The sequence below is a fragment of the Labrus bergylta genome, chromosome 7 (genome assembly GCF_963930695.1).
Source record: "Labrus bergylta chromosome 7, fLabBer1.1, whole genome shotgun sequence".
Taxonomy (NCBI): Eukaryota; Metazoa; Chordata; class Actinopteri; order Labriformes; family Labridae; genus Labrus; species Labrus bergylta.
Window position 1 is genome coordinate 13,419,262 of NC_089201.1, and position 27,568 is coordinate 13,446,829.

The 27,568-nt window shown below is 47.0% G+C and overlaps 1 protein-coding gene across 2 annotated transcripts; it reads left to right on the forward strand.

Moving 5' to 3' along the window:
* The first annotated feature begins 441 nt into the window (after positions 1–441).
* Positions 442–27,136, forward strand: spg11 (SPG11 vesicle trafficking associated, spatacsin). Of its 2 annotated transcripts, none has more exons than XM_020634927.3 (40): positions 442–822; positions 1,359–1,546; positions 1,664–1,888; positions 2,363–2,579; positions 3,012–3,149; positions 3,292–3,680; positions 4,259–4,404; positions 4,484–4,598; positions 6,558–6,713; positions 7,564–7,739; positions 7,849–8,025; positions 8,910–8,981; positions 11,919–12,046; positions 12,677–12,855; positions 12,957–13,152; positions 13,286–13,489; positions 13,616–13,722; positions 14,033–14,178; positions 14,380–14,544; positions 14,689–14,755; positions 14,890–15,052; positions 15,201–15,409; positions 15,927–16,026; positions 16,405–16,564; positions 16,703–16,984; positions 17,216–17,416; positions 18,559–18,666; positions 18,799–18,964; positions 19,704–19,918; positions 19,994–20,729; positions 20,948–21,093; positions 21,483–21,687; positions 21,962–22,099; positions 22,197–22,330; positions 22,451–22,570; positions 23,161–23,329; positions 23,977–24,053; positions 25,478–25,633; positions 26,016–26,167; positions 26,664–27,136. In XM_020634927.3, the coding sequence occupies exons 1-40, from the start codon at positions 608–610 to the stop codon at positions 26,836–26,838; spliced, it is 7,218 nt and encodes a 2,405-aa protein (XP_020490583.2). In that variant the 5' UTR covers positions 442–607; the 3' UTR covers positions 26,839–27,136. The 2 variants fall into 2 exon arrangements, with proteins under 2 accessions (XP_020490583.2, XP_065812874.1); XM_065956802.1 differs by having other exon boundaries at positions 443–822; positions 21,965–22,099.
* Positions 27,137–27,568: the final 432 nt, after the last annotated feature.

Genomic DNA, 27,568 nt, shown 5'->3' on the forward strand with positions numbered 1-27,568 from the left:
TGAGGATAACTGAAATTATCGATTGATGATGAAAAAAAATCATTAAACTTTATATAAAAAGGTGGGACTTCAACAGAACACTCAGAAGATATTAAAGGGGCTATATGTAACTTATATAAATACGTGCTCGCACGTACACAAACGAGCATCATCATGGGCCGCCAAACACTGGATATTTACAGAAATAATGTTTACATAGGAGGTAAGTGGTCATACACATGTGAAAGTCTGTGAAGGAGTCTGTGTCTGTATTCATTCTCCATCCTACAAACGACAGTCTCGGCAGGTACTGCAATTAATGAGCGATAAATACGGAGTTAAGTTATTGTTAAAAACCTATTTAAAAAAAGGTCTTACTTTCTGTTCGTCACTCGATTAAGCGGACTTGTGTGTGGTCTTCCTATTGGTCAGCCTGGGTCAGCTGACAGGGGGAAACAGGGCATGTGACCACCTGGTGTCAGCTGCTGTTGACATGACAGTTCCTGCTCTGCTGTCTTTGTACTCTTTATTTTGATGAGTGAAATTGAATGTTTTGATATTAAATGTCTCCTTAGCGAGCTGTGTAACCCTCCGCTGGATTAAATAGTCCTCAGTCTAACGCGTAAAGATGTTGGAGGCGGCTCCTCGGATGGAGAAGGACTCCATAGAGGTGTGTGTGATCCCGGAGAACCAGCACTGTGGAAAGGTCGCAGACGTCCTCAAAGCCGAGCTGGCTCCTGGGGGCTCCCTGCTCGGGTGTCTGGAGGTCCAGGGCCGGCTAGTGGTGTGGGACCCGGCCGACAGAGAGGCCCCTCCGGCCGCAGTGGACGGCTGCTACACGGAGTGAGTCCTCCTCAGTCTGCCACGTTTTTAGATTGTTTTTATTTATTCTGAACAACATCCCAGATAAATAGAGTCATTAAATGTATCGGGAAAGTATCTTACAGTGGATAAACTCCTAATTCATCAAACTCGTACTGAAGTGCAGGAAGTTTAACAACATTTTGGACACTTATAGATAATATTCATGTTTTGAAAAGACAACTTTACCGTTATTTTAATGAAAGATTATATCGAAAGTTATCAAACAAAATCCTACATAAGATAATATGCAATGCAATCTCAATAGGATGCAATGCGATGTGTTGCGTTGTGCAGCGATGCCATATTATACGATGCAATGCTGTACGATGCGATACCATAAGATACGATACAATAACATGTGATATGAGAAGTGCTCTCTCTTTCGGTAAAATATGAATGAAGATCTTTCCTTTTTTACAGCCCAGGTACTTCTCCCTTCTCCCACTGTTGATTTTTAAAATAAAGTAGTTTCCCATCAGAACTGAAACCTGTCATGATGCTGGTTTTCTTTCCAGCTTCGTCTGGGAGGAGGTGGTCGTCCACGGGCGTGGCGTCAGCAGCTTCAGACTGCTGAGTGTCGGGTCTCAGTTTGATCTGAAGCTTCTGGAGGCGGAAGCAGAACGATCGACCTCGGTCTCTCTGCTCTGTGTGTGTGAATGTCCTGCAGACCGCCTGCTGCAGACCGCCAGAGAGCACGACCACGGTGAGGACAGAGACCGCTGTCATCAGGGTCGGACCCCATACAGAAATAGATGACTGACCCTTTCTATGCAAGTTTTATTTATAGATATTCTAACACTGACTTTGTCTCCATGTTCAGGTGTGTGTGAGCTGCAGTCGGTGCAGATTTTGTCGTTTGCTGCGGGTCGCTGCTGCCTGCTGCTGAACTCTGATTGGCTGCTGCAGCTGCAGTGTCATCAGACGGAGGAGGAGCTGCAGACGTTATCCTGCTGCAGAATCCAGACAGACAGAGACGGACACACAGCTGTCCATCACTGTGTCTGCAGAGAAACCCTGTTCATCCTGAGCAGCACGGGAATCATATGTATCCTCACTGAGCGAGTCTTAATATGATAACGTTGTTTCTACCGCTAAGACCGTATGAACGTATTTATAGTAACTAAACCTAAACCAGCCAGACGTTACCTAGACGACACAAAACTATACTGACAATAATTACATAAAAATATCTATATTTAATACAAACAAAAAGCTAAAACTGAAAGTACAACAAAATACAGACGATAATATTTTTATGGTTACATTTTTTTGGTGTGCCTTTATTTTGAAAGGACAGTGAATAGAGCAGGAAATTTAGAAGGAGCCACAGGCCGGTCTGGAACATGGGCCGCCATCTTGGAGGACTAATGGTACATTCATGTGTTGTCGGACACATTGGGACAACGAGTTTCCGAGTTATGAAATGCACTAAACGCCTGCTCTAAAAACTGAGTGACACTATGAAAGCAGCTTTGTGTCTCTCCGTCTGTGTCTGCTCTTCTTTAACTCCGTCCTCCAGCTGTGTGTGACCTCACCGATGGCCGCCTGCTGGCCACCGTCGACCTCCCGGCTTACCTGAGCTCTGGCGCTGCAGAGGACGACCTCATCTCCTCCTTCTCCTCGCTCTCCTCCTCTTCATGCTTCTGCCTACTCCAGGTGTCAGCTGATCTCAGCACAGCTGTAGCCGTCACTCAGACTCACACGGCCGTCGCCGTTGACCTCGGCCACTACTTCAGGTACAACGACAGGAACATGTGCAAGAAAAGTCTTCTTTTCTCTTCTCTCTTCTTTTTCTTCATTTTAACCTTTTTATTTCATGCACCAGTGTTTGGATGCATGAAATGGCAGCTAATCAAACAATTGAACTTCTCACTCGGTATGAATGTGGATCTTTCTGCCCACTGAGCAATTTAACTCCTGATTTAAGAGATACATCGCCTGTCTGTTTTGCCTTTTTCTGCCAGATGTATCTCTTATCTGATCTAGTGTAATTTTCTGAGAATGTTTTTTGACTCGGCTCGAGGAGAAATAAACCAATTCGCTCCACGATCGCGCATCAGATCAGAGCATTTAACCGCCTCCCACGGAGACTCAACTGAGAGTTCATCATGCTCGTTAGACCCGAGAGAGAGGAAAACAAACTTCAGTTTAATGTTTGTGTCTTCCAGGATGTATCCGGACCACCTACTGTGTCCTGCCCCCCTCTCTCGCCCTCCTCTCAGGCCCCAGCACCCCTGGGACCAGGACAGCTTGTCGAGCTCCGACTGCAGCCTCTCCGCCCTCGGATCAGACTTCAGTGCTGACCGGTAAACTTAAGACCAACACAGAGCCCCCTGGTGGCAGAATGTACACACTGTCCATTAACTGTCATATATATTATATTCTGCTTGAAGTTTGACCTCTGACCTTTAGTTTGACCTCTGACCTTTAGTTTGACCTCTCTTTTAGCTCCTGGGAGGCTCGTCTGGCCTCCATGCACAGCAGAGCCCAGCAGGTAGTAGCTCCCTCTCCCTCCTCCTCCCCCCTCCACCCTGTTGGCAGCTCCTGGTCCTCCTCCCTCCCCCACCTGAAGTCCCACCCGGCTCCGTCCTCGGGCCACAGCAGAGCGCCTCCTGGTGGGATTACGGCCGATTTATCCGTCGCCGAGTCGTCCTCTCCGTCTCTGCTGACCGTGACAGAGTTCTCTGCCCAGCTGACCTTCGTCTCACCTGGGAACAGACAGACCACAGTGGTCTTATGGGATTTAGAGTCCAGGAGTGTGAGCTACCACAAGGCGGAGGGCGAGGCGGCCCCAATCGAGCACTGTGGAGAGAGACAGCACAGACTGCTGCTGAAGAGTGAGTCGGCCACTGACACAGTCAACATCATCAGCATCTCCCGCTAACGTTTACTGCTGCAATTTAACATAAATGCTTTTTTTCGCAAAAGTGCCGCAGTGGTCATCACGTCTGCATTTAAATTTATTCTGCATGAGTGTAATATTAGTGAGGTGGTCACTTTTCATTTCGGCGTTGCAGAAGCACGGCCCAGCGGGAGCTCCACATACACACACAGTCAGTCATGCACACACACACAGCACTGCGTTCCCCCACTGGCTTAGCTGAAACTGTCTCCCCTCTGTAACGCCTCTGTTACTACCTCAGAAGGCGGTAGGACGTTTGGTCCTCCCATAACGCCTGCGGGACATTCAGGTTGAAGGCGTAACGTCACACGGGGCGTTATTAACGTGACTTGAAACGGCGCTCTGAGTAGGACTGAAGTGTTTCTTCAGCAGAGTATTTTGTTGTTGAATTGTGGATTTACTGTCTGCCATCAGTTCAGCTCCGCCCACAAAACACTACTTGACCCCACTAGGGAGGAATATCGACTATGTCGGCAGGGTGAAATAAATCTCTTTCTGTCCGTCTGTCTGCAGAGGCCGGCGTGTTCCTCGTCTTGTTCTCGGTCTCTCAGCAGGATTTGCTCAGCAGGCTGATGTTGTTCGGCAGTGCCGCAACTGTGGACGCAGTGTGTCACCTGAACAGCTGGGGGCGCTGCTCCATCCCCATCCACGCTCTGCAGGTAAGAAACAACACTCTCTCATGGTTAACGCATTAGAAAATTAGAAATGTGTTAACTCACCTGAATGTCTTCTGGTCAGGCTGGACTGAAGAACCGTCAGCTGGACACGGTGGATTTCTACCTGAAGAGTAAAGAAAACATCCTGAACCCTGCAGCCGATCAGCCAGCCACCTCCACGCTGAGCCTGACGGACTGTAAGTACACGACTGATTACTAAAGACAGTTACAGCTATTTTAGATAATAATTAGTTTGGCCAACAACCTGAACGAGTTCTACTGTCGCTTTGAAAGACAATGGGACAGCCCGGGAAACCAACGACTCCACTGTCACAGCAGGGATTCAGGACCCTCAACGACTGTCCGCCACAACAGCCCTCTCTCCCCACACCCCAGCGACACCTCTTGTTGGTGTTAATAAGATCTTTAAGAGACAGAACCTCCGCAAAGCAGCTGGACCAGACTCTGTCTCTCCCTCCACCCTGAAGCACTGTGCTGATCAGCTGTCTCCAGTCTTTAAAGGCATTTTTAACAGCTCATTGGAGACATGACATGTGCCAGCCTGCTTCAAGTCCTCCACCATCATCCCTGTCCCCAAAAAGCCCAAGGACCACAGGACTTAATGATTTCAGACCCGTCGCCCTGACCTCTGTGGTGATGAAGTCTTTTGAGCGCCTTGTGCTCTCCCACCTCAAAGATATCACAGACCCTCTCCTGGACCCCCTGCAGTTCGCCTACAGAGCCAACAGGTCTGTGGATGACGCTGTCAACCTGGCCCTCCACCTCATCCTCAAGGATCTGGACTCAGCAGGAACCTACGCCAGGATCCTGTTTGTGGATTTCAGCTCTGCTTTCAATACAATAATCCCGGCTCTGCTCCAGGACAAGCTCTCCCAGCTGAACGTGCCTGAGTCCACCTGCAGGTGGATCACAGACTTCCTGTCTGACAGGAAACAGCAGGTGAAGCTGGGGAAGAATGTCTCGGACAGCAGGACTATCAGCACTGGCTCCCCTCAAGGCTGCGTTCTTTCTCCTCTGCTCTTCTCCCTGTACACCAACAACTGTACCTCCAGTCATCAGTCTGTCAAGCTCCTCAAGTTCACAGACGACACCACCCTCATTGGACTCATCTCTGGTGGGGATCACCATCTGGTGACCTGGTGCGGTGAAACAATCTAGAGCTTAATGCTCTGAAGACAGTGGAGATGGTTGTGGACTTTAGGAAAAATGCCGCCGCCCCCAGCCCCATCACCATCGATGAATCCACGGTGTCTACTGTGGAGTCTTTCCACTTCCTGGGGACCATCATCACCTAGGACCTCAAGTGGGAGCTGAACATCACCTCCCTCATCAAGAAAGGACAGCAGAGGATGTACTTCCTGCGGCAGCTGAAGAAGTTCAACCTGCCAAAGACCATGATGGTTCACTTCTACGCTGCCATCATTGAATCCATCCTCTCCTCCTCCATCACAGTCTGGTACGCTGCAGCCACAGCAACGGACAAGTGCAGGCTGCAGCACATCATCCGCTCTGCTGAGAAGGTGATTAGCTGCAACCTGCCATTTCTCCACAACCTGTACACCTCCAGGACCCTGAGGCGTGCAGGTAAGGTTGTGGCCGACCCCTCTCACCCTGCACATGGACTGTTTGAGACCCTCCCCTCTGGTAAGAGACTGCGGTCCATCAAGACCAAAACCTCTCGCCACAAGAACAGTTTCTTCCCCTCTGCTGTCAGCCTCATGAACAATGTCTCAATGTCTTGCACCTTTTGTACATTTTGTGTTTTTTATTTTTAATATTTAATATTTTTCATTTTTAAACTCTATTTTATATATTGTAATAGCTTCTTATACTGTATTATTTAAGTTGTTGCTAGTTCTGCTTTATTTCCTTGTTAATTGTTTAGCACCAATACACCAAGTCAAATTCCTTGTATGTGTAAATGTACTTGGCAATAAACCCGATTCTGATTCTGATTCTGAGTTGTCATGATAACAGATTAAATGCTCAGAGGTGTAGTCTTTGTGCAACACAGTTTTTTCAAATAACTGTAGTTTCATAGATGCTCTTGTTTAGAAATGTAATCTATGTTGTACTTCCTGTTGTGTATGAACTTCATGTTGCTAACGTGTGTGTTTCTTTGTGTGTGTGTGCAGGTGTGCAGCAGTTGTGTCCCGCGTTGGACCTCCTGTGTTCAGCCGTCAGAGATTCAAACAGCGAAGCTCAGAGCAGACAGTTCTCTGAACAGCTGCTCAACATCACATTGAGCTTCGTCAACACACAGATCCGCTCTGTCCTGTCCAACACACACTGTAAGGATTCACACACACACACACACACACACACACACACTTATGTTCTAAGCATATGCTGTTTTTTAAGAAGTGGACGGAGAAGCCGATCACGTTAAGATGTCTCCAGTTTGGCATTTGGGCTTTTATGATTTTTTTCCTTTGGAGTAAGAAGTGACCATATTTGGATGAAGGGGTGGAGCTAGAGAGGAGAGAAGGGTTTGTATTTTTGTAGCCACCAGCTAAAGTGTCGAACAGTGATGCCAGTATTGTGGAGCTGAACTAATTTTAAAGGAGCAGTATGTAACTCTGACCCCTAGTGTTTAAAATGGGTACTGCAGTCCAAATTCTAAACATTGTAGAGAGCTGTCTCCCCCCGCCCCCTCCTCTCTAGAGTTGATGCTCACACAGGTCACCATGTGGTGGACACTGAAGCTTCAGTGTTTAGCCAGCTCTGCTTCGGTCTGTAAACCTTTCTGTGTTCTAACTTCTCTCCATTTTTCAAAAGCATCTCCAATATTGATCCTAGTTTGAGCACCTTTCTGCTCATGGAGCTTATTAGAAACATGCAGAGGCTTTTTAGGTCGGGTACAATCACTTCTATCTGAACCAGTTCTCTTGCCCGCTTCCATTGCTGCAACACCTGTTGACCTGATAACTGCTCTCATGTCTGGCAAACCGAGGGGTGTCCAAAACGGCCGTGTGGGGGTGTCTTAAAACCCCCTACCTTCTCTGGTCCAAACAAATCCAGAGCATTCAGGACCAGAATCTAAAGTTAGAAGGAGGACATACATTAAAATCCTTTTCCAAGACTTGACCTTTAAACCCTTCAAAGGTCGTCCTCCTTAAATCTGCTCCGTTGTGTCTGCAGACGAGGACGCCGGCGTGCAGAGCTGCGTGGACATTCTGGATCGTTATGTCACAGAACTGAGGGGCTACATGAAGAGATTCCCGTGGCCTGCAGGGGGTGACACCTCCAGTACCCACTCCGCTGATCCGGCTCAGGAGGAGGCACCGAGAGACGAATGGGAGCTGCTGTCCACAGAGGTTTCATGTTTAACCTTTTGTTTTTCCTAAATATAATATCAGGATTAAATCTTGAGTATCCTCAAATGTCTCATTATGTTTCCTCTGTGTGTGTGTGTGTGTGTTGCAGGAAGTGGTCCGTGAGTCCATCCTGACCAATCAGATCCCCCGAGCCCAGGTCGCCTTGCGGAGGCACGGCCGTCCGGAGCAGCGTCTGTCAGCTCTGAAGATGGAGGGTCTACGTCAGGTGTTCTCCTGCCTGCAGCACCAAGACCTGCAGACCGCCAACACACTGCTCACCAACATGGTCAGAGCCGTCACTCAAAGACGTCGACGAGATGTTTTATAAACACGCTCGCCCTGAATGTTAAATTTAAAGGGATACTTCACCCATTTGCATTAAGCTGATAGAGAGCTGATTAGAAACCTGGTAGTATTTTTGAATGGTAGTGCATCCCGTCCTCATTTTCCCCTCAGATGGGAAATCTCTGTATTTCTAAGTCTGAAAAGGAGCTTCCAGTGACGCAAAATGACGATCTTTGCGTCACTGGAAGCTGTTGCGGTTAGCGTGGTGAAACTACAACGCTAGTTCCTTATATTTTCGACCACTGAAGCTACAGACCAATCACAGATCAGTGGGTGGGAACTCACTCCCAGAATCGAAACTTAACGTTCACCATATTGGTTGGAAGCTATGCTAACAGGCTCTATGGAGAAAGCTGATAATGGCGAAAAAATATAAATATAGCGGCGAGACGGCTGCTGCCGACAGAACAGTCTTGTGTTTTGGCTGCTGCGGCCGCCGGGTGCTGGCCGCCGCGAGCCCAGCCACCGGGAGCTGGGCGCGAGAGTCCGGCCTGTCGACAGTAACTGTTTCTGCCGTGCTGTGCATTCTGGGATTTGGTGTCTTTCATCAACATGAGCCAAAAAGACACTTTCTGCCTTTTCTCGGCCAAGAAGGCACCAACTTCAAAATTTATTTCACATTTCTACTACATATACGACCCAATGTCAATACAGAGTCACGTTTCAACGGGTGAAGTATCCCTTTAATTTATTGAAATGAACATATCAGTCAATCAAACAAGGCGACAGATATGGAGATAAGAATCTGTTTAATGTCACATAAGGGTCTGTATAACTTGTACATAAATAACTATTAACTATTAAACTATCTTTTTGTGTTTTCAGGGTTTCAGTGTGAAGAAGCAGCTGCACAGTATCTGTCTCTACACCGACGACAAGCACCTCCGAGAGTTTGTGGTGAGTCCGTCACTCTCATTCATCTTTTTGATTTATTTTTTTTTCTTTGTTGCGGTCAGTTTAAAGGAGTGTAGCGTAATTCATTTATTAAGATGTTATATCTTTATTTAACTTCGGATTTAGAAGGGGCACCATTTCCTGTTAAAGGAAAAAAATAACTTTAACGGTTTAAGTTAATTAATTAATCAGTCAGTTTCATATCTTGAAAGAAGTAAGTTCTGGAAATGTTAAACAAGAAAACACACAGGCAAAGTTCTGAATTTTATGTGTAAAATTTAATATAAAAGGGGTAAACAATAAGGTATAGATGAAACAGATAAAGAATATGATTATTATGATCGGGATAATGCAAATATAATGTATGACATTTTATATTTAGTAATGAGATAAGAGGCGGTATTGTTTGAATGACTTAATCAGCAAATGATCAAAAAGGGAAAAAGTTGATAAATGAATTTTGGGATTCTATTTAGATTTAAAGGAGGGCTCTGAATAGACACGACTCAAGACTTAATCTTCCAACACCAGCAACCAGCACACTTACTGTGAGATGTGTTCGATTGAACTCCGCCGGCTGGTCCCGCATTTCAGTCTCTGGCAAGTGGTTCTTTTCAGGCCCAGAGAGGCTCTGATCCCAGATTAGATGCCTTGACACCTGGGTTGGAGTGTGCAGCTGGGATGGAGATTGTACGTCGATTCAGCCGTCGTCTGAGTCTTTTGATACGTCGATTTCCAATTCAGATTAACCTGATGGCCATCTCGATGAATCCAAACTAAGGAATTGGCGTTCAAAATTGAAGAGCAAAGACTTTAGAGAAGAAAGTTCAAAAGCCTTGCTTGATCCAGAAAGAATTGATGTTTCAAAAAAAAATGTGCATTGAAAATAAAAGTTCGGCAGAGAGTCGTCTCTACGGCACAAACTTAAAAGAAGTGATTCTGACTGAAGACTGAAGAGAAGCGAGCAAGAAGCTGAAGCTCTAGCTCTTGAAAACTTTAAACTAACTAAAAACTACAAAACTGGAGATCTGAGCTGAGTGTGAACTCTTATCAGCTGCCAGAGAGAGGGGGGGGGGGCCCTGCAGGAGAAGGGTCACTCCCACTCTGACCGGAGGACAATTGTTTAAATTAAACTGAGTTTACTCAATAAGATTAAGAATAAGAATCTAAACATAGATACGTCACCATACATTCATTTAGACATTATTTCTATCAGATCCACGTTGATGTAGGTTCACGTCATATATTTAGACAAACATTTCTATCAGATTCATGTTGAGATGAAAATCAAACCACCTGGGAACATCCTCAGTTAATCCCGTCTGTAGGTGAACAAAACCATGTTATACAGTCAACATTCTTAATAAGACATATTAATAAAGTAGGAAAAGAAATTGGTGTCTTTTAAATAACACCTTCTATAGCTAATATCAAAGAGTATGCTTTATAACACGTCTAAATGTATAATTATGAAGGTTACATATTCATGGATATTCTAACACTAGATGGCAATAGCACTCCACGTGAAATTCCTATTAAAACTATTATAACTCTTATTCCTATTCTGAACATTCACTCAACAGATTTTGAGTTTAAAAGGATGATTATAATACATTCAATGTGACAATTACAAATATCTAGATGAAGAAATACATAAATGTTCATTTGATGCAGAATTGAACGCTGTGGTTTAATCAGTCTTCCAGCAGTCTTTTCCACAGATGCTCAATTTTTACGACTTTGCAGAGACTGGTTTCGGTCATAGTTCATGTCTTTGGGGTCAATTCGTAGATAGCAGAGTGTTCTGTTTCCGCTTGGTTGTTTACTCCAGGCGTTGTAAAAGTTTATAATATCCTGTCTTCCAGAGCCTGTCTGAGAGGGAGACTTAAATCATTGATCAGTTCCTTTGTTTCTTATTAAAAGTTAACCAAGATATTAATCCACATCCTGAGTCCTGCAGGAAGAGAGGTTGTGAAACGTGGCTGCTAATATCGGCTACAGGAGGAATATGCTGTCCAGTCTATCCTGTGTAATTGTGTCTCTGAGTCATGACTGTCTACAATGAGTGAGAAGCTCGAGTCCCACTGGCTGTGTTGTTGTCAGACCGTGTTTACATGGACGGGACGGCCGGCTCCTCCCCTTGTGTATAAAAGCTGTTTTAGTCAAGAACTAGAGAGAAGAAGAACATACTGATTATTTGGATGTTAGTAAGAGTTTTTAGATTACGCTCATTTTGTGTCAGTTTACATGCAATATGAAGCTACGCGCTAACTAAAGAGCGCTAACATTAGCATGCTAACACAACAATGCAGGGCGCAGGTGATATCAGCTCAAGCTAAGGAAGATTTCTTCCTCCGTCTGCACTTAACTCCTTGGTGTGAACGTAAGGGAAAAGCGTCTGCTAAGTGAATTGTAGAATGTGGGGTTGGAGGTGTGTCTCTGTAGGAGAGAGGAGGCTTCAGTATGGAGGAGGTGTGGCCAAACAGAAGTTTGTTTTGGTTTCATGCTGGAGCTCAAGGGCGACACCTACTGGATCAAAAACTCTCACATTCTTCCCTTAGACCTTTAAGAAGTTTTATATTTGTCAATTAACCAATCTAAGGCCAACATTACTCCATCATGAGCGGGAAAAAATGTCCTCTAGCAGGCAGAATCCTCAAACCTAAAGCAACCGGACCCATTGTGGCCGTGACTAAAAATGTGAGCTAAAGGACGAGGCAGAGAGACAGAAATGGATAAAGACAACCAGATGTGCACACAGAAATGAAGAATGACACATGATACAGCTTTATGGTTTCAATGTCAGTGATAATAGTAGAATTGTGTCAAATATTCACACTAAAAATTATCCTTTTGTTTACTACTATTAATCTATCTACCAGATAAGTATGTGTTCTTGATGTACAAGTTCCTAAGGCCTCTGATTGGTTGATTTTACAGGTGGAGGAGCTGTCAGGGCGGAGTTATTTTCCAGCAGAGGAGATGCAGAGTGTGGAGTTCATAAGAGAGATGGAGAAGTTGGGATCACTGCCTGCAACCCGCTGCTCTGCAAAAAACACAACAAACAGGTGCAGACGAAATGAATCTGACAAGATGAATCTGTTAAATGCTTTCATGTGAGGTCATGTTTATCGTCAACTTCAGACTGAAGCTGTATCCTTCTGTCACTTTCTGAATGTTAGTTTACACAACATCAGTGTTCTGGGTGCCTGAAAACGCAAAAGTTAACTGGAAATATGCCGTCAATAGTCATGAGCGAGTAGGTGGACTACAACAACAATGGCGGACTCCTGAGTTCTGTTTATGGAAGTGTCAACATTTTCCCTAAATGTTCTCTCTTTGTAGTGTAGGGTCACAACCCCACCTCATCGTCCGTCCACACAAACGTTTGTGTGTTAGCCATTTTGAATCCTCAGCGCTCACCGCCAACTACTGGCCTGTCATGTGTACTGCAGTGTTTTTAGTCTTTTTTTTTGCAGAGCACGATGTTGCTTTGATCTGTTATTTTTCACGTTATTGAACATGAAAGATATTGTGTTTGTTCAGAGCCACTTATTTGAAAAAAAAGAACGCCACACATACGACCTGAAGATCTCCGTTTGGGAGTTCTCGCCTCCTTTGGGACAAAGTCAATCTTGCGTCACATCACTCCTCCTTCTGTCTAACCCCGCTCATATTCCCCTCCTCCATCTCTTCAGGGCAGTTCAGATGGTGTGTAGGGGGGCAGGCAGAGGTGAGGAGGTCCTGAAGGAGCTGGTGAGACAGAGGAGGTCTGAGGAGGAGGGGGGGCTCTGGAGGAACCTCAGACTGGACTGGGTGAGAAACTGGGACCAGAGCTGTCAGACCGCCGTCCTCCTGTCCAGACTGAAACACCAAGGTGAAAACACGCCAGAGAAACTTTTCTGTTCCTTAAAAACCACGACAAAGATCTCACAGAGTCCTTTCTCTTCTTCTTCTGTGGTTTTCTTTCTTCATCAGAGCTGCCTTCCTGTGAGTCAGCCGTGTTGTGGCGTTACCTGACCGCCCTCCACGACCAGCGCCGGGTGGTCGACTGGATCCAGAACAGCAGCTCCTCCAGCGCCTCCCAGTGGCCGGAGATAACCCCGGAACTGGTTAATAATAACACGGTGTGCAGCTCGTACATGAGGGAGAACATCCTGGACCTGCTGGCCAGGTACTGCTCCTGATTCCTCCTGAAGTTAAACATCTGATAACGGTTCAAAAAGAAACGTCCAAGGTGTCCACCTGGCGTGGACAGAAAAGCCCAGTGTGTGCGTGCGTTCATGTCAGTGTGTGTGTTCCTCCAGGAGAGCTCTGTTCATCCCGGATGAGCTGTCTGATCTGGAGCTTCTGCTGTGGAGGCTGGCTCAGGGGGGGGGCGTGATGTCCGCCTCTCCCCCCATCCCTCACCACCGCTCCCCCCTCGGCCTGGACCTGCACAGCCTCTTCATCACCTTCTGCCTGGAGCACGGCCTGCAGTACTTGCTCTACTCCTACCTGGAGCACTACAGGTAGGTGCTGGAAACTATTAAATGTTTGCGTCTTTTCTAGTTTTTCAGCTGAGTCAGAATCCAAAAAAAAAAGAAACAACGATAAGCTGTGTAGCTGCAGATACATTCTTTGTCTGTCCTCCGCAGGTTGACGCCCAGAAACTGCCCCCTGTTGACCAATCAGAGCCTCTCTGGGAGTCAGCCGTGGTTTGAGATGCTCGTGAAGATCCAGGAGATCACCAGAGATCTGTCAGGTACCCAAAGGCTGCAGCATCTGCTCATTGTTCCTGAGATCAGGTCAAAGATGTAAACTGTGTGTGTGTGTGTGTGTGTGTGTGTGTGTGTGTGTGTGTGTGTGTGTGTGTGTGTGTGTGTGTGTGTGTGTGTGTGTGTGTGTGTGTGTGTGTGTGTGTGTGTGTGTGTGTGTGTGTGTGTGTGTGTGTGTGTGTGTGTGTGTGTGTGTGTGTGTGTGTGTGTGTGTGTGTGTGTGTGTGTGTGTGTGTGTGTGTGTGTGTGTGTGTGTGTGTGTGTGTGTGTGTGTGTGTGTGTGTGTTGTTGTTCCAGATCCAGGTTTGGTGTTTCAGGCATCTCTAACCAGTGCTCAGGTTCTGTTACCGGGCAGCCAGGCGTCTCTGAGCAGTCTGCTGTTAGAGGGACACAGTCTGCTCGCTCTGGCTGCCGTCATGTTTGCACCTGGAGGAATCGACCAGGTAAACATCACCTCTCATCCCAGCAGATATTCTGGAAAAGAACAACCAATTCTCTTAAGATGATACTTTGATACATTAAGAATTATGGTGCAGACATGGTGAACTAATCTACTGGAGGTTTTTTGTACCTGTTAGTCAGACTACAAAGGGAAGTTCCATGTCCTATTCATTTGAAACAGTCCTCCATCCTCCTGTGTTCAGGTGGTTGTTCAGGGTGAAAGGTTGGGCAGATCAGAGAGGACTGTTGACCCTCAGCTCCTGAAGATGGCGCTGGCCCCTCATCCCAAACTCAGAGCCGCCCTGTTCCCTGCCGGGCCCCGAGGAAACAGCCCGTCCTCTGACATCTCCGTCTACCACCTGCTGCAGGTACGCTCACACCTGACAGATATATCATCAGGGAAGTACTTCACTCACAGGAGTCAGTTAGCACCTCTCACAAATGTGCCCTCATATGTGTGTTACATGAGACGTAAAGTTTAAGGACAACTTATCAATTGGCTTGTCTTCCAGTCGCTCCATCCTCTGGACCCATCCAGGCTGTTCGGCTGGCAGGCAGCGAACACGCTCAACTCCACAGGTGAGCTTTGAAGGACACATATCCTGTAACTCCACTTGATTGCTCTTCAACCCCAACGCGGGACAGCGATATTTTCAGACTGTAGTCGTGATTTATTTGTGTTTTACGTTCACTTCTGAACTCTTTTTCAACAGACACGACAGAGCTGCCTCATTTCTCCAGCCCTCACCTGGTCAACAGGTACGCTCTGGTGGAGAATCTCGACTTCCTGTATTACCTGCATCATGGCCGACCGTCCTTTGCGTACGCCACCTTCCTCGTGCAGCAGCTGAGCGGCTGCTGTGACGTCAAGCTTCTGTGAGTGCTGCGAGTTACAATGCAACTGTTCAGCAGAGAAGAATAAACGTTGTTTTTGTAGTTAACATCTGTAGTGTGTGTGTGTGTGCGTGTGTGTGCGTGTGTGTGTGTTTGTGTGTGCGCATGAATGCATGTGTCTGTGGGTCAGGCTGCAGCAGGTGTGGCTGCAGGTGTACCAGTTGGCCCTGCAGTGTTTCGATGTCCCGTCTGTGGCGTCTGCGTGCGTTTGTTTCTGTGAGCTGCTGGGAGTCTGCAGCCTCACGATGAGGGTCGACATCAGAGCCATGAACGCCATCCTGCAGCACTGGAACCAATGCAACACACACTGTGCTGCCACGCAGCAGCTACACACTCTGGGTACACAACAATACACACAACACACACAACACACACTCTGCTGCTACACACTCTGGGTAGACACAACACACACTCTGCTGCTACACACTATGGGTATACAACAACACACACTCTGCTGCTACACACTATGGGTATACAACAACACACACTCTGCTGCTACACACTATGGGTATACAACAACACACACTCTGCTGCTACACACTATGGGTACACAACAACACACACTCTGCTGCTACACACTATGGGTACACAACAACACACACTCTGCTGCTACACACTATGGGTACACAACAACACACACTCTGCTTCTACACACTCCGAGTACACACAACACACACTCTGCAGCTACACACTATGGGTACACAACAACACACACTCTGCTGCTACACACTATGGGTACACAACAACACACACTCTGCTGCTACACACTCCGAGTACATACAACACACACTCTGCTGCTACACACTCCGAGTACATACAACACACACTGACTGTTTTTGTGTTTCTTTGTCTTAAGGTGGTAAGATGGCGGAGGCAGAGCCTGAAGCCGCAGACGAGCTGATTGGCTGCCTGGAGGCTGCAGTGACTCACATTCTGGAGCAGAAAAGCGTCGTCAGGTAATCTCATCAACACGGCTAATTTAAGATCATTCATTTCAAGAGACGGTCGGGCCAGCATCATGTATGATCTTAAATATTAACTAGTTCAGTTGCAGATTTTGAATCCAGCGATCTTTCATTTCTTAAAAGGGTGTATACAGGACTCTTTAAAATGCTGTGTGTGTGTGTGTGTGTGTGTGTGTGTGTGTGTGTGTGTGTGTGTGTGTGTGTGTGTGTGTGTGTGTGTGTGTGTGTGTGTGTGTGTGTGTGTGTGTGTGTGTGTGTGTGTGTGTGTGTGTGTGTGTGTGTGTGTGTGTGTGTGTGTGTGTGTGTGTGTGTGTGTGTGTGTGTGTGTGTGTGTGTGTGTGTGTGTGTGCGTGCGTGTGTGTGCGTCAGGTCATCCTATGAGGCGGCTCAGGAGTGGGCGTTACCCGTTCAGTTCTGTCAGCTCCACAGTCTGAAGCTCAGCTCGGTTTACCCCTCCCACTGCGCTGCTGACGGACAGTTCATCCACTTCCTGTTGTTTGTTCAGCTTCACAACTTCCCGCCTGAACAGGTGAACACACACCTCCACCATCTTCACTTTAAAACTCTGTGACATATACACACGATCACACTCATGGATACACAGACACTCTGTCAGTTCATGGATGTTTAGCCTTTTTAATGCGACCATATTTGGTTCTTCCTGCAGGTGAGGTCATTAGCATCTGAGTTCGGCCCTGCCCTCCAGGCCCACCTGAGTCTGGCCTTTCAGGACCTGCAGGTGTACAGTCAGAGGAGGAGTGAGGGCTCTCAGGACCAGCTGACGGGGTTTGTGAGCGCAGAGAGGGCATCTGGGAGCTCGGAGCACCCCAGGGAGCTGTTCCAGGTCCTCCTGCAGAGCCAGGAGGAGGAGGCGCCCTACAGGTACCTGCTGCAGGAGGCGCTGGTGCAACGCTGTCCGACACTGGCTGTACTTGCTGCATGTCAACAGGTAACCACGTTTACACGCCTAACAATCCCTGCTGTTACAGAGAAAGACTTTTGGATGATGATAACTCGATGGTTTCGGTATTTAGAGGAAAAGCTGGATAAACTGGAAAATGGCCTCCAAAAAAAAGAAAGACTCTCTGAAAAGAACGGAACTCTCCTCCGTTTTTATTCCCTAAAGCCTTAAACACGATCCATGTGCTTCATATCGCTTTAAAACTTGTTTGATTGACAGGAGGCCGGGCTGCTGCCATGCATGTGCGTGTGGGTGCTGACATCGGTCGATGATGCCACAGCTGATGAAGCCACCTCCCACCTGGACGAAGCCCCGCAGCACCATGAGTGGACCCTGCATGACCTGTCAATCATCTGGAGGACTCTGCTGGGGCGGGGCCACGTCAGGCCCCTCCTACGGGGCTTCCAGCTCTTCCAGAGGGTAAAAAAATAAGAGATTAGAACCCATGAGATGTAGCGTGATCACAGAGAGACGTTTGAAGAGAGTTAAATTCAGTCCTGAAGGTGTGAACTGGGATTTAAAGGAGGACATACAGTTGATTCTCTTGTTCATATTCTGCTCTTTGATCGTCTTACAAGCCTCACACGTGGATAATAAAATAAATTATGTCATAAGAAAAGCTATGTACAGCGCTAACAATCCCTAATATTTCCATTCACTTTACGTCAACATGAAGGAAGAATTCCAGTATTTTTATTTTATTTCAAATTTTTTTGGGTTTGAATAACTAAAAGATACTACACATTTTGAAATTACTTTTTGAAGATTGCTTTTACGGTGGCTGGGAAGTGCAAAACAAAATTACACTTTTACAAAGCTATGAAACAAACTTACATCCATCTGTCCATTTTCATCTGAGGTCCGAGGTCGGGCCGCAGTAGCACCAGGCGCAGTAAGTCAACACAGACTCCCCAGCAACGTTTACCAGCTCCTCTGGGACTCTGAGGCGTTCCCTGGCCAGACAGGATATATAACCCATCCAGAAAGCTCTGGGTCTACCCCGGGGTCTCCTCCCGTTTTGGCATGCCCAGAAAACCTCCAAACAGGAGGCGATCACAAGGATCCTAATCAGATGTCGAACCACCTCAACTGCGTCCTTTGGATGTGAAGGAGCAGCAACTTTACTCCGAGTTCCCCCCTGATGTCCGAGCTCCTCCCCCTTTCTCTAAGGCTGAGCCCAGACATCCTCCAGAGGAAACTCATTTGTTTTGGTCAATACCCATAGCTCATGACCAGAGTTCATGTCTCGGCACTCATAAAAGTGTTTCTCATCTTTTGAATCTGTTTTCCAAAGTGTAGATTTGTCTCAAACTTTACAAAAGTGTTTCAAACTTTGTAATTTTGTTTGCACTTCCCAGCCACTGTATGCTTCAGAAGCAGAATCCCAACAGGCTGTATGGTTACAATGTCTGCGCCCTACTTTGATCTGACTCCTCTTCTCTGCAGAGATGTGTTTACGTCTCATTTGGTTGCTGTTCCTTCAAGTCTTTCCGACCCCAAAATATGTAACACAAACAAACACAGATAAGTGGCAGGCATGATGTCCTCCTTGTCTCCCTCAGGACTGTCCTCTGGTGTTGGTGCTGATGATGTTTGAGTTGTGTTATGACTACAGAAACTTCTCTGAGGCCAAAGCCAAACTGCTGGACTTCCAGAGGACCCTCATCGCTGTAAGTCCCGCCCTCTGGCTCTGTGCAGAGATGCAGTATCTTATACACTCATAATTAGCCTGCAGGGACCTTAAAGCTGCAGTATTATCCAGTGATAACACAGTTTAACTTCATTATCCTCGTCGTACTCAGCTCAGAAACGCCGGCCCAGCGACCTCTGGTGAACTCCCGCTGCAGTGGGTGGAAAGTCAGGCCTCGGTGCTGCTCCTCACCATGCTGCAGCACTGCTCCTCCCAGTACGACCTCCACAGGCTGCTGCAGCTCCTCGCCGACGTCGACAAACTCCTCAAATCCAATGGTGAGATCTACAATTCTACAATTCTACAATTCGCTTAGCAGATGCTTTTATCCAAAGCGACGTACATCAGAGAGTAAGTACAACACAAGCAAGGAGAGAGAAAAAAAGGGAACAATGTCAGTAAGAGCAAACGATCAGCTTTGAGTCCGATTGGACACACATGTGCTGACAGGCATTTCTTGAGAGCTCTAATCAGTATAGAAACCATCTTATAAGTCGTCGTTATCAAACAAAAACCATTATCATCATCAATAATATTGAGACCATCATCATTAAGTTAGTAGGTGTTCATAAAGAGCTGGGTCTTTAGCTTTTTCTTAAAGGTGCAGAGGGACTCTGCAGATCGAATAGAGTTTGGAAGTTCATTCCATCACCGGGGGGCGACAGAGGAGAAGAGTCTAGTCAGAGACTTAGGCCCGTTTTGTGAAGGTTGGATCAGACGCCTTTCATTGGCAGAGCACGTAGTGGGCGGGAGGGAGTGTAGACCACCTGTAGATCTGAGAGTCCGTCACCTCGTGATCTGTCAGATTAGGCCAGAATGTTCAGGTTTGATTAACAAAATGGTCAACGTTTTATTTTCCTTACGGGGCTCCTCCTGATCTCTGGTTTGTGTTTTCAGAGGATACTACACAAGACTTGTAAAAACCTCCATTTCTTGCTGACTCGGGACAGGTGCACAGGTTGATTTAGTTTAGATTTGTCACTCAGTTGTGTTTGTATCTGCTGTGTTTGTGTTCAGGTCCAGACTTCAGGAAGCTGAGTCAGCTGAGTCAGCTCCTTCAGGGCTCAGAGGTCAGCGTGTCTCTGCGGCTGCTGCAGTGCAGTTCTCCTTCCGTCCAGCAGGAGGAGTTCCAGGCTGCAGTGGATGCTCTGCAGGCCAGGGGGCGCTACAGCCAGGCCCGTCAGGTCGCCCTGCTAGCCGGACTGGCCGTCCACCGCCTGCTGCTCAGCCAGGTCTGAATTTAAAAAGAAAAATGCATTTCCACTCGATTGTGTGCCTTGTTGTTGACATTTCTGTCTCCGATGCAGCTCCTCCAGGAGGTGAGCTCCCAGAAGTCCAAGCGGCAGTGGAGACGTTTGGACACTCGAGTCAGTTTCTGGAGGAGATGTAACGATCAGCTGAAGGCGGACAGCACTGATCCTGAATCAGCCTCTCAGTTCTTCCTGTCTCAGGCGGAAACTGACCCTGCAGACTCGTCCGAGGCTCAGAGCGAGCTGCTGGACGTCCAGGAGCGCTGCCTGCTGCTCTGCCTCGCCGCGCACTGGCTCTCTCTGCTCCGCCCACTTCCTGTGGACAGACTGAAGGCTCTGGAGAAGAAGCTGTGGGTGAGCCAGGTCAGACGACGCGTCCTCTCCGTCACCATCGAGAAGGAGAGCGTCTTCAACCTGCCGCCGCCCGCCATCACGCCTGAAATGAACACGTACGTGGTGCTCATGAAGGAGATCTCCTTCTCCAACATCTCAGGTCTGAACACGGAGGAGTGTCTGAGCGTGGACGGACTCCCTGGACCTCCTGACGAGCAGGAGGAGCTGAACGTCGACCAGGCACTGAGTCCAGAGGAGAGGAAGGTTCTGGCTGCTCTGATTGGTCAGTTATTAGATGAAGGAAGTATCCATGAAGCCAGCCGGGTCTGCCGCTACTTCTCCCTGCATCACCCGGACATGTGGGTGGTGCTGCGCTGCCGGGGTCTAGCCTCGGGAGAACCGAACCCTGAAGCACCAGAGGAGGCGTCGGAGGCTCCGCCCAAGAAGAGCATCACCAGCTGTAAGATTCACCCTGACCTCTAGTTTATACAAAGATATATTAAACACCACCTCACTGATACTCTGAAAGATTTCATCATCAGGAGCTGAGTGCACCAACACAAAAATATCAAAGCACACCTTGAGTCGTCCTCGATCAAGTCCAGGTGGTTTAGAAACTTTTCAATTGACCTCCATGCTACATGCTAAGCTACATGTCTCTCTCTTTCTCTCCTCCAGCTGCCTCCATCAACAGCCTCTCCTCCTTTGTCGTGGTCCCACTCCCCGAGGACGAGGTGGTCGTCCAGCTCCAGAAGCTCGTTGATCAGTGTCGACATGGAAAACACTACTGTAAACAAGTCCTCAACCTCTACCAGCTGTCCAAGGTACGGACAGTGTTCAAAGAAGGAATCGGATCGCTTTATGACTGAATTGTAAATGTCTCCTGCAGCCTCGAGCTTACGAGCGAATCACAGCAGTGCTGATATTTAATACATCACTCCCTCTGGTGTGATATCTCTGAATTCAAACGCCAAAGTCACCATATTCCAAGGAAGTCTTATGATGATGTCTGGAGGCAGAAATTAGCATTTTTCTAATCAAGGCTTATGATGCAGCTGTTAGAGGTTAAAGGTACCTTGGCCTTTAATATCCTGTGACTCCTCCTACTTTCTGCCATATGATGAATGTCCATCGTGAAGAGGTCGACGTCTGAAACACCAGAATCCTCCTTTAAAGTGTCTTGTGTTGCGTTGTGTGTCTGTGTTTCTTCCAGGAGCTGCAGTGCTCGTTCGGTCAGATCTGTGGGGAAGAACCTCGCTCGGTGCTGGAGAAGCTGCTGCTTTCGGAGCAGCCCGAGCGTTTCAGGAAGGCTCAGGCCTTCATCAGAGCTCAGGGTCTGTCTGCGTACTCTGTGGCCCAGCTCGTCTCCTCCGCTGTGGTGCAGGCGCTGCTGGCCTCCACGCAGGAGCTGCAGCCAGGTGAGAACAGGACACCTGCAGGCCGCAAATGTTACTTATTATTTAACTACACCAGTGAGGTTAGAACAGACAGTCAGCTGTGTGTCTCTCTCTCTCTCTCTCTCTCTCTCTGTGTGTGTGTGTGTGTGTGTGTGTGTGTGTGTGTGTGTGTGTGTGTGTGTGTGTGTGTGTGTGTGTGTGTGTGTGTGTGTGTGTGTGTGTGTGTGTGTGTGTGTGTGTGTGTGTGTGTGTGTGTGTGTGTGTGTGTGTGTGTGTGTGTGTGTGTGTGTGTCAGCAGAGAGGCAAGTTTTCCGGCCCGCAGAGGGGCGGGACTCTCTGGTCCAGCTCATCAAACTGTGTGAAGATCCAAACCTGGTGGGGCTCAAACTGCTGGAGAACCTCAACAGTGTTCCTCTGAGAGACTTCAACTGCAGTACGACACACAAACGCATACATGCATACACACACACACACACACACACACACACACACACAAATTGTTTTTATTGACTCTCCTCTGTTTCCACAAGTCGTGGAGCTGCTGATCGTGGCTCACGACTGTTTCAGTCTCACCTGTAACATGGAGGGGATCGTCAGAGTTCTGCAAGCTGCCCGTCACCTCAGCCACACCCACCTCTCCCCCGGGGAGCACTACAGCCTGCTGGTAAGCCCCGCCCCCTCACACAAACCTTCATTCTTGATCAAAGTGTTTCTCTGAATCTGTTTGTTTTGTAAATAATTTGTGTGTGTGTGTGTGTGTGTGTGTGTGTGTGTGTGTGCCCAGGTGCGTCTGCTGACAGGTATCGGCAGGTACAATGAAATGACTTACATCTTCGACCTGCTGCATCAGAACCATCGCTTCGAGATGCTGCTGAGAAAGAAAGTGGACACGGACAGAGGACAGGTGGACACACACACACACACACACACACACACATACAAATGTATTTCATAGATGAAGCCAACGTAGACCTGTCAACTTTAGGGCCCGTGTCCTCAGACAACAGCGCCCACAACCTCCAGTTCAGAGTATTTCTCACCAGCGCTCACTGTTGCTAGGTAACAAAAATGAACTTCTACTCCCCTCGGCCATGTGACGATGTCAGGACATGACTCACCTGACTCATCCGGAAACTGCTCCCTCCAAAAGACGAGTCAGACTCGAAATGTCTCCATTGCCATTGTTGTTGCAAAAAGCTGAAGTATCAGAAGTCCCATTGGTCGGTGAGGGAGATGTGACATTGACGAGCGTGGTGTTGTTTTAACTGAGAGCGCTGTGAGCTCAGCGACAAAAAAAAACAGCTGAGGTCAAGGGTGTTTTAGCCCTCAGGACGGGAACTCTAACGTTTGAAATTCAGTGATTAATCCCGATCCAAACATTTGAATTGTTTGATGTCTAAAAATAAAAAAACTCAAACTATGCTTTAATGTTTATTATAAGTCAACCATTAACCTGATCTTGATCTTGATCCCCGTCCCTCCGTGCCTCTTCAGAGCTCCAGCCTGAAGACAGCTCTGCTGGATTACATAAAGCGCTGCCTCCCTGCGGACAGCGAGAAGCACAACATGGTGGCGCTGTGTTTCAGCATGAGGAGGGAGATTGGAGAGAACCACGAGATGGCGGCTAGAACGCAGCTCAAGATCATCGAGTCTCAGCCCTGGGGTGAGCGAGCTCCAGGTCCCTGCTGATCCTTACAAATCTTAAAGAGGACATATTCTCCCCCTTTTCCACCTTTTCAAACAGTCCCCTGTGGTTTAAATGAAACATCTGTGCTGTGCTTTGGTCAAAATATAACATGAATCAAGCACCAGAGGAGATTTGTGACCCTGTATAAACTAGCTCTCTCAGAACGCTCCGTTTTGGTGTGTGTGTCTCTTTAAATGCATTGAGCCCCCCTGAGTTTTCCCAGTAGACATCGCTCCTCTGTAGCGAGAATAAAAATGGCCGACCTGAGCAAAAATTTCTCGGCTGGGGTGGAGTCCATGGGTGGAGATACCAGGGGAGGGGAGGGGATTATTTTTTTTACTAGAATCCCACTGTGACATCACAAGGAGAGCACATTTAAAACGGAGCATTTTTCTCTGTGTTGTAAGACTTATGCAGACCACAAAAAAAGGACTGGATGGGTTTAATTCACATTTTGTGGGTCAGTAGACACTCAGGTTACCCAAATATATGTTCACAAACACTGTAGAAGTTTTTCAGAATATGTCCACTTTAAATTAGATTTTTCGAAAGAATGCACCCAGAAGCCCTCCTCTTTGTCTTTGTTTTTGACCGTGTGATGTGTCGACGTGTCTCTTTAACAGTCGTGACTCCGGACCTGAAGAGCTCGCTGGTCAAAGTGTTGGGTCTGCTGAAGGACGCTGCAGAGAGCTTCTCCAAGGTACCTGAACGCCTCTTCATGTTACCCTGACATGCGACTAATTTTTTCAGATCTGCTCTGGTTGAAATAATGAAAGACAAAAAGGTCTCCGCTGGAGGTCATTCACGTGGTCGTCAGGGTAACAGGCTGTTATTGCTGACATGTTACGACCCGGTTTTGTTGCATCCACTAAAAGTCACTCATATTGTTCCAGAATGAGTCTCGTTTCTCATCACAAACATCATCATCGTCGTTTTACGTCCGGGTGGACTTTGATGAAGCCTCACCTTTCGCATTGTTTTTTTTTTTTTTTTTTTTAGGCTTTTTGTGCCTTTAATGGAGATATAGGACAGTGGATAGAGTTGGAAATCAGGGAGAGAGGGAGTGGGGAATGCGGGAAAGGAGCCACAGGTGGGATTTGAACCTGGGCCGCCAGCTTGGAGGAAAAAGTTGGCTGCGTCCTAGTAGAAAACGCTGACTGCCACCGTCACACAGCACCCCTTTCAAGCAAGCTGCGCTGGGAAACACAGCGAAGAAGACCAAGCTGGCGGCGCCACTTTTTAACTCCATTCTCCGTCATGAGGTCATCATCCTGCAGTCAGCGCAAAGCGATGGTTTACTGTTGAGTAGGTAAAGCTTGTGGAGCACCGGTTTGACTCCTCTGTTAAAGCTGACGATAGACACAGGACTCACTGGCTGTGTGTTTGTACTTAAAGGGATACTTCACCCATTTGCATTAAGCTTCGTATCATTAGAAACCTGGTAGTATTTTTGAATGGTCGTGCATCCCGCCCTCATTTTCCCCTCAGATGGGAAATTTCTAAGTCTGAAAAGGAGCTTCCAGTGACGCAAAATGACGATCTTTGCATCACTGGAAGCTGTTGCGGTTAGCGTGGTGAAACTACAACGCTAGTTCCTCATATTTTCGACCACTGAAGCTACAGATCAATCACAGATCAGTGGGTGGGAACTCACTCCCAGAATCGAAACTTAACGTCTGCCATATTGCTTGGAAGCTATGGTAACAGGCTCTATGGAGAAAGCTGATAATGGCGAAAAAATATAAATATAGCGGCGAGACGGCTGCTGCAGACAGGACAGTCTTGTGTTTTGGCTGCTGCGGCCGCTACTGCTATATTGTATATTTTGGAGAAACTGTAACGATCGGATTTTCCATCTGGATTTATAACGTATTTCTGATTCCGATTCTGAGTGGCCTGCGGTGCTGTGCATTCTGGGATTTGGTGTCTTTCATCCACATGAGCCAAAAAGACACTTTCTGCCTTTTCTCGGCCAAGAAGGCACCAACTTCAAAATGTATTTTTCTACTACATATATGAACCAATGTCAATACTGTGTGTGTGTGTGTGTGTGTGTGTGTGTGTGTGTGTGTGTGTGTGTGTGTGTGTGCGTGTGTGTGTGCGTGTGTGTGTGTGTCTTTCCAGGACTCGTGTGTGCGTCAGGCCGCTCGTTGTGTTCGCACAGCTAAGCTCGTCGCTCTTCAGCTGCACTTCCTGAACCGTGGGTTAGAAGTGCGTGTCGTCAACCTGTGCCCTGCAGAGATGCTGAACGCCGTCATGGCTCTGCCCCGATGCTACCAGGTCTGTTCATGTTGTTTTAAACATCTGACTCCGCCCTCCTCCGACTCCACACTCGGCCTGAGTGAGAAAGTGATGCCGCCCTGAGCTTAAACAACGACAGTGTGTCATGTTTAGACTTAAGTTTGGTTCTACATAGATCAGCCAATGATAGCCCTCGCTCCGCCTGCACATTTTGCTGACTCATCCTTCTTAAATCTCCTCTTGTTTCTTGATAAGTCTGCCTGCTCTTTCTTGTCTTTTATATTCATGATCACGTTTTCTTCATTCTGCAGCATCACAAATAAAAAGTATTATTCTTATCTTTTTGACGTTGATGAGGCCTCAAACGGGCCTGCTACGTTTAGGAGAAGACGCTCATACTGGCTGTGTCTCTGTCCGTCAGGTGTTTGTGGTGTCCGAGGCGTACAGCTACAGTCCGGACTGGGCAGAGATTCTGTACCAGAAGGTGATCCTGAAAGGAGACTTTGTTTACCTGGAGGAGCTCAAACGCCACCGACCTCTGACCTCCAGCCTCTTTGAAGACATTTTCAAAAAGTAAGACAGCTGGTTTCCGGTTTGTTTTACAACACTGCTTCAATCTTACTGCATCCTGTGATCTTGTAGTTCTCCTGTGATCTTATAGTTCTCCTGTGATCTTGTAGTTCTCCTGTGATCTTGTAGTTCTCTGATCTTGTAGTTCTCCTGTGATCTTATAGTTCTCCTGTGATCTTGTAGTTCTCTGATCTTGTAGTTCTCCTGTGATCTTATAGTTCTCCTGTGATCTTGTAGTTCTCCTGTGATCTTGTAGTTATCTTGTGATCTTTTAGTTCTCCTGTGATCTTTTAGTTCTCCTGTGATCTTGTAGTTCTCATGTGATCTTGTAGTTCTCATGTGGTCTTGTAGTTCTCCTGTGATCTTGTAGTTCTCCTGTGATCTTGTAGTTCTCTTGTGATTTTGTAGTTCTCCTGTGATCTTATTGTTTTGAGCGGTGAATAAGCGGTAAGAGTTCTGTCTTTTTATAACCTCTGTTTGTTTATTTTCATCGTTTCAGGCTGGACGCTGCTCCCAGTAACTCCACCGTCAACGTGAAGCGCCTGCTGACGCACTGTGACGACGTGTACAGCCGCTACCGACTGGCCTATCAGCAGAATCTGTTTGATGTCACCAAAACGCTGCTGCAGGACGCCAAGACGTCCAGCTACCTGAACGACAGGCTGGCCAGCTGATCGACTGCTTTAGTGACCGACTGACCTGCTGTACGTTCTTTGGATGGACCGATCTCGTCATGGGGATGAAAGAAACTAAAACTGATATGTACAAAACTTGTTTATAAAAAATATGTGAGAAAAACTTTGTCTGTCGTCACCTCTCCTTAGAGCAGAAGAATTCAAATCAAGTAGAATATGAGTTTATTCTAAAAAGTTGCTTTAGAAGAATTGTTTTCTATGAATTAAGGACAAAATGTTACCATGGTGATATCATGACCCTGTAAAAAAAAAAAAGTTATTAAAGACACTTTCTGAACTCTTTGTATTCATTTCTAAGATTTAAACGTCTGCTCTGATCAGGAACTAGTTGGGATGTCGTGTTACATGTTTATAAAAACAGTCCGTCAGTGCAGCACACTACAGCACCTCGATTTGACAGATGTGTACACAGGCATATTGATCCCAAGAGAAATTCAAATGAATAATAATACTAATGTCCACACGTTTAATGCTGCTGATTCTAATTTTTATTGATTTTAAGGAAGAATGTTTACATCACATTTGTATTTTGTAAAGCTGATAAAAGAGCGCAGTCTGGCTTGAAATCATGAACACTACAAGAAACGTTACGCCTTGAATCGGGTCTTTGAAAGGGTCGGGTCGGTGGTCGATCAGCGTCACAACACACACTCGGCTCTGTTGCACAGCCTCTTTGGTGAAGGTTTGATCCATCATGGTGCCATCTGCG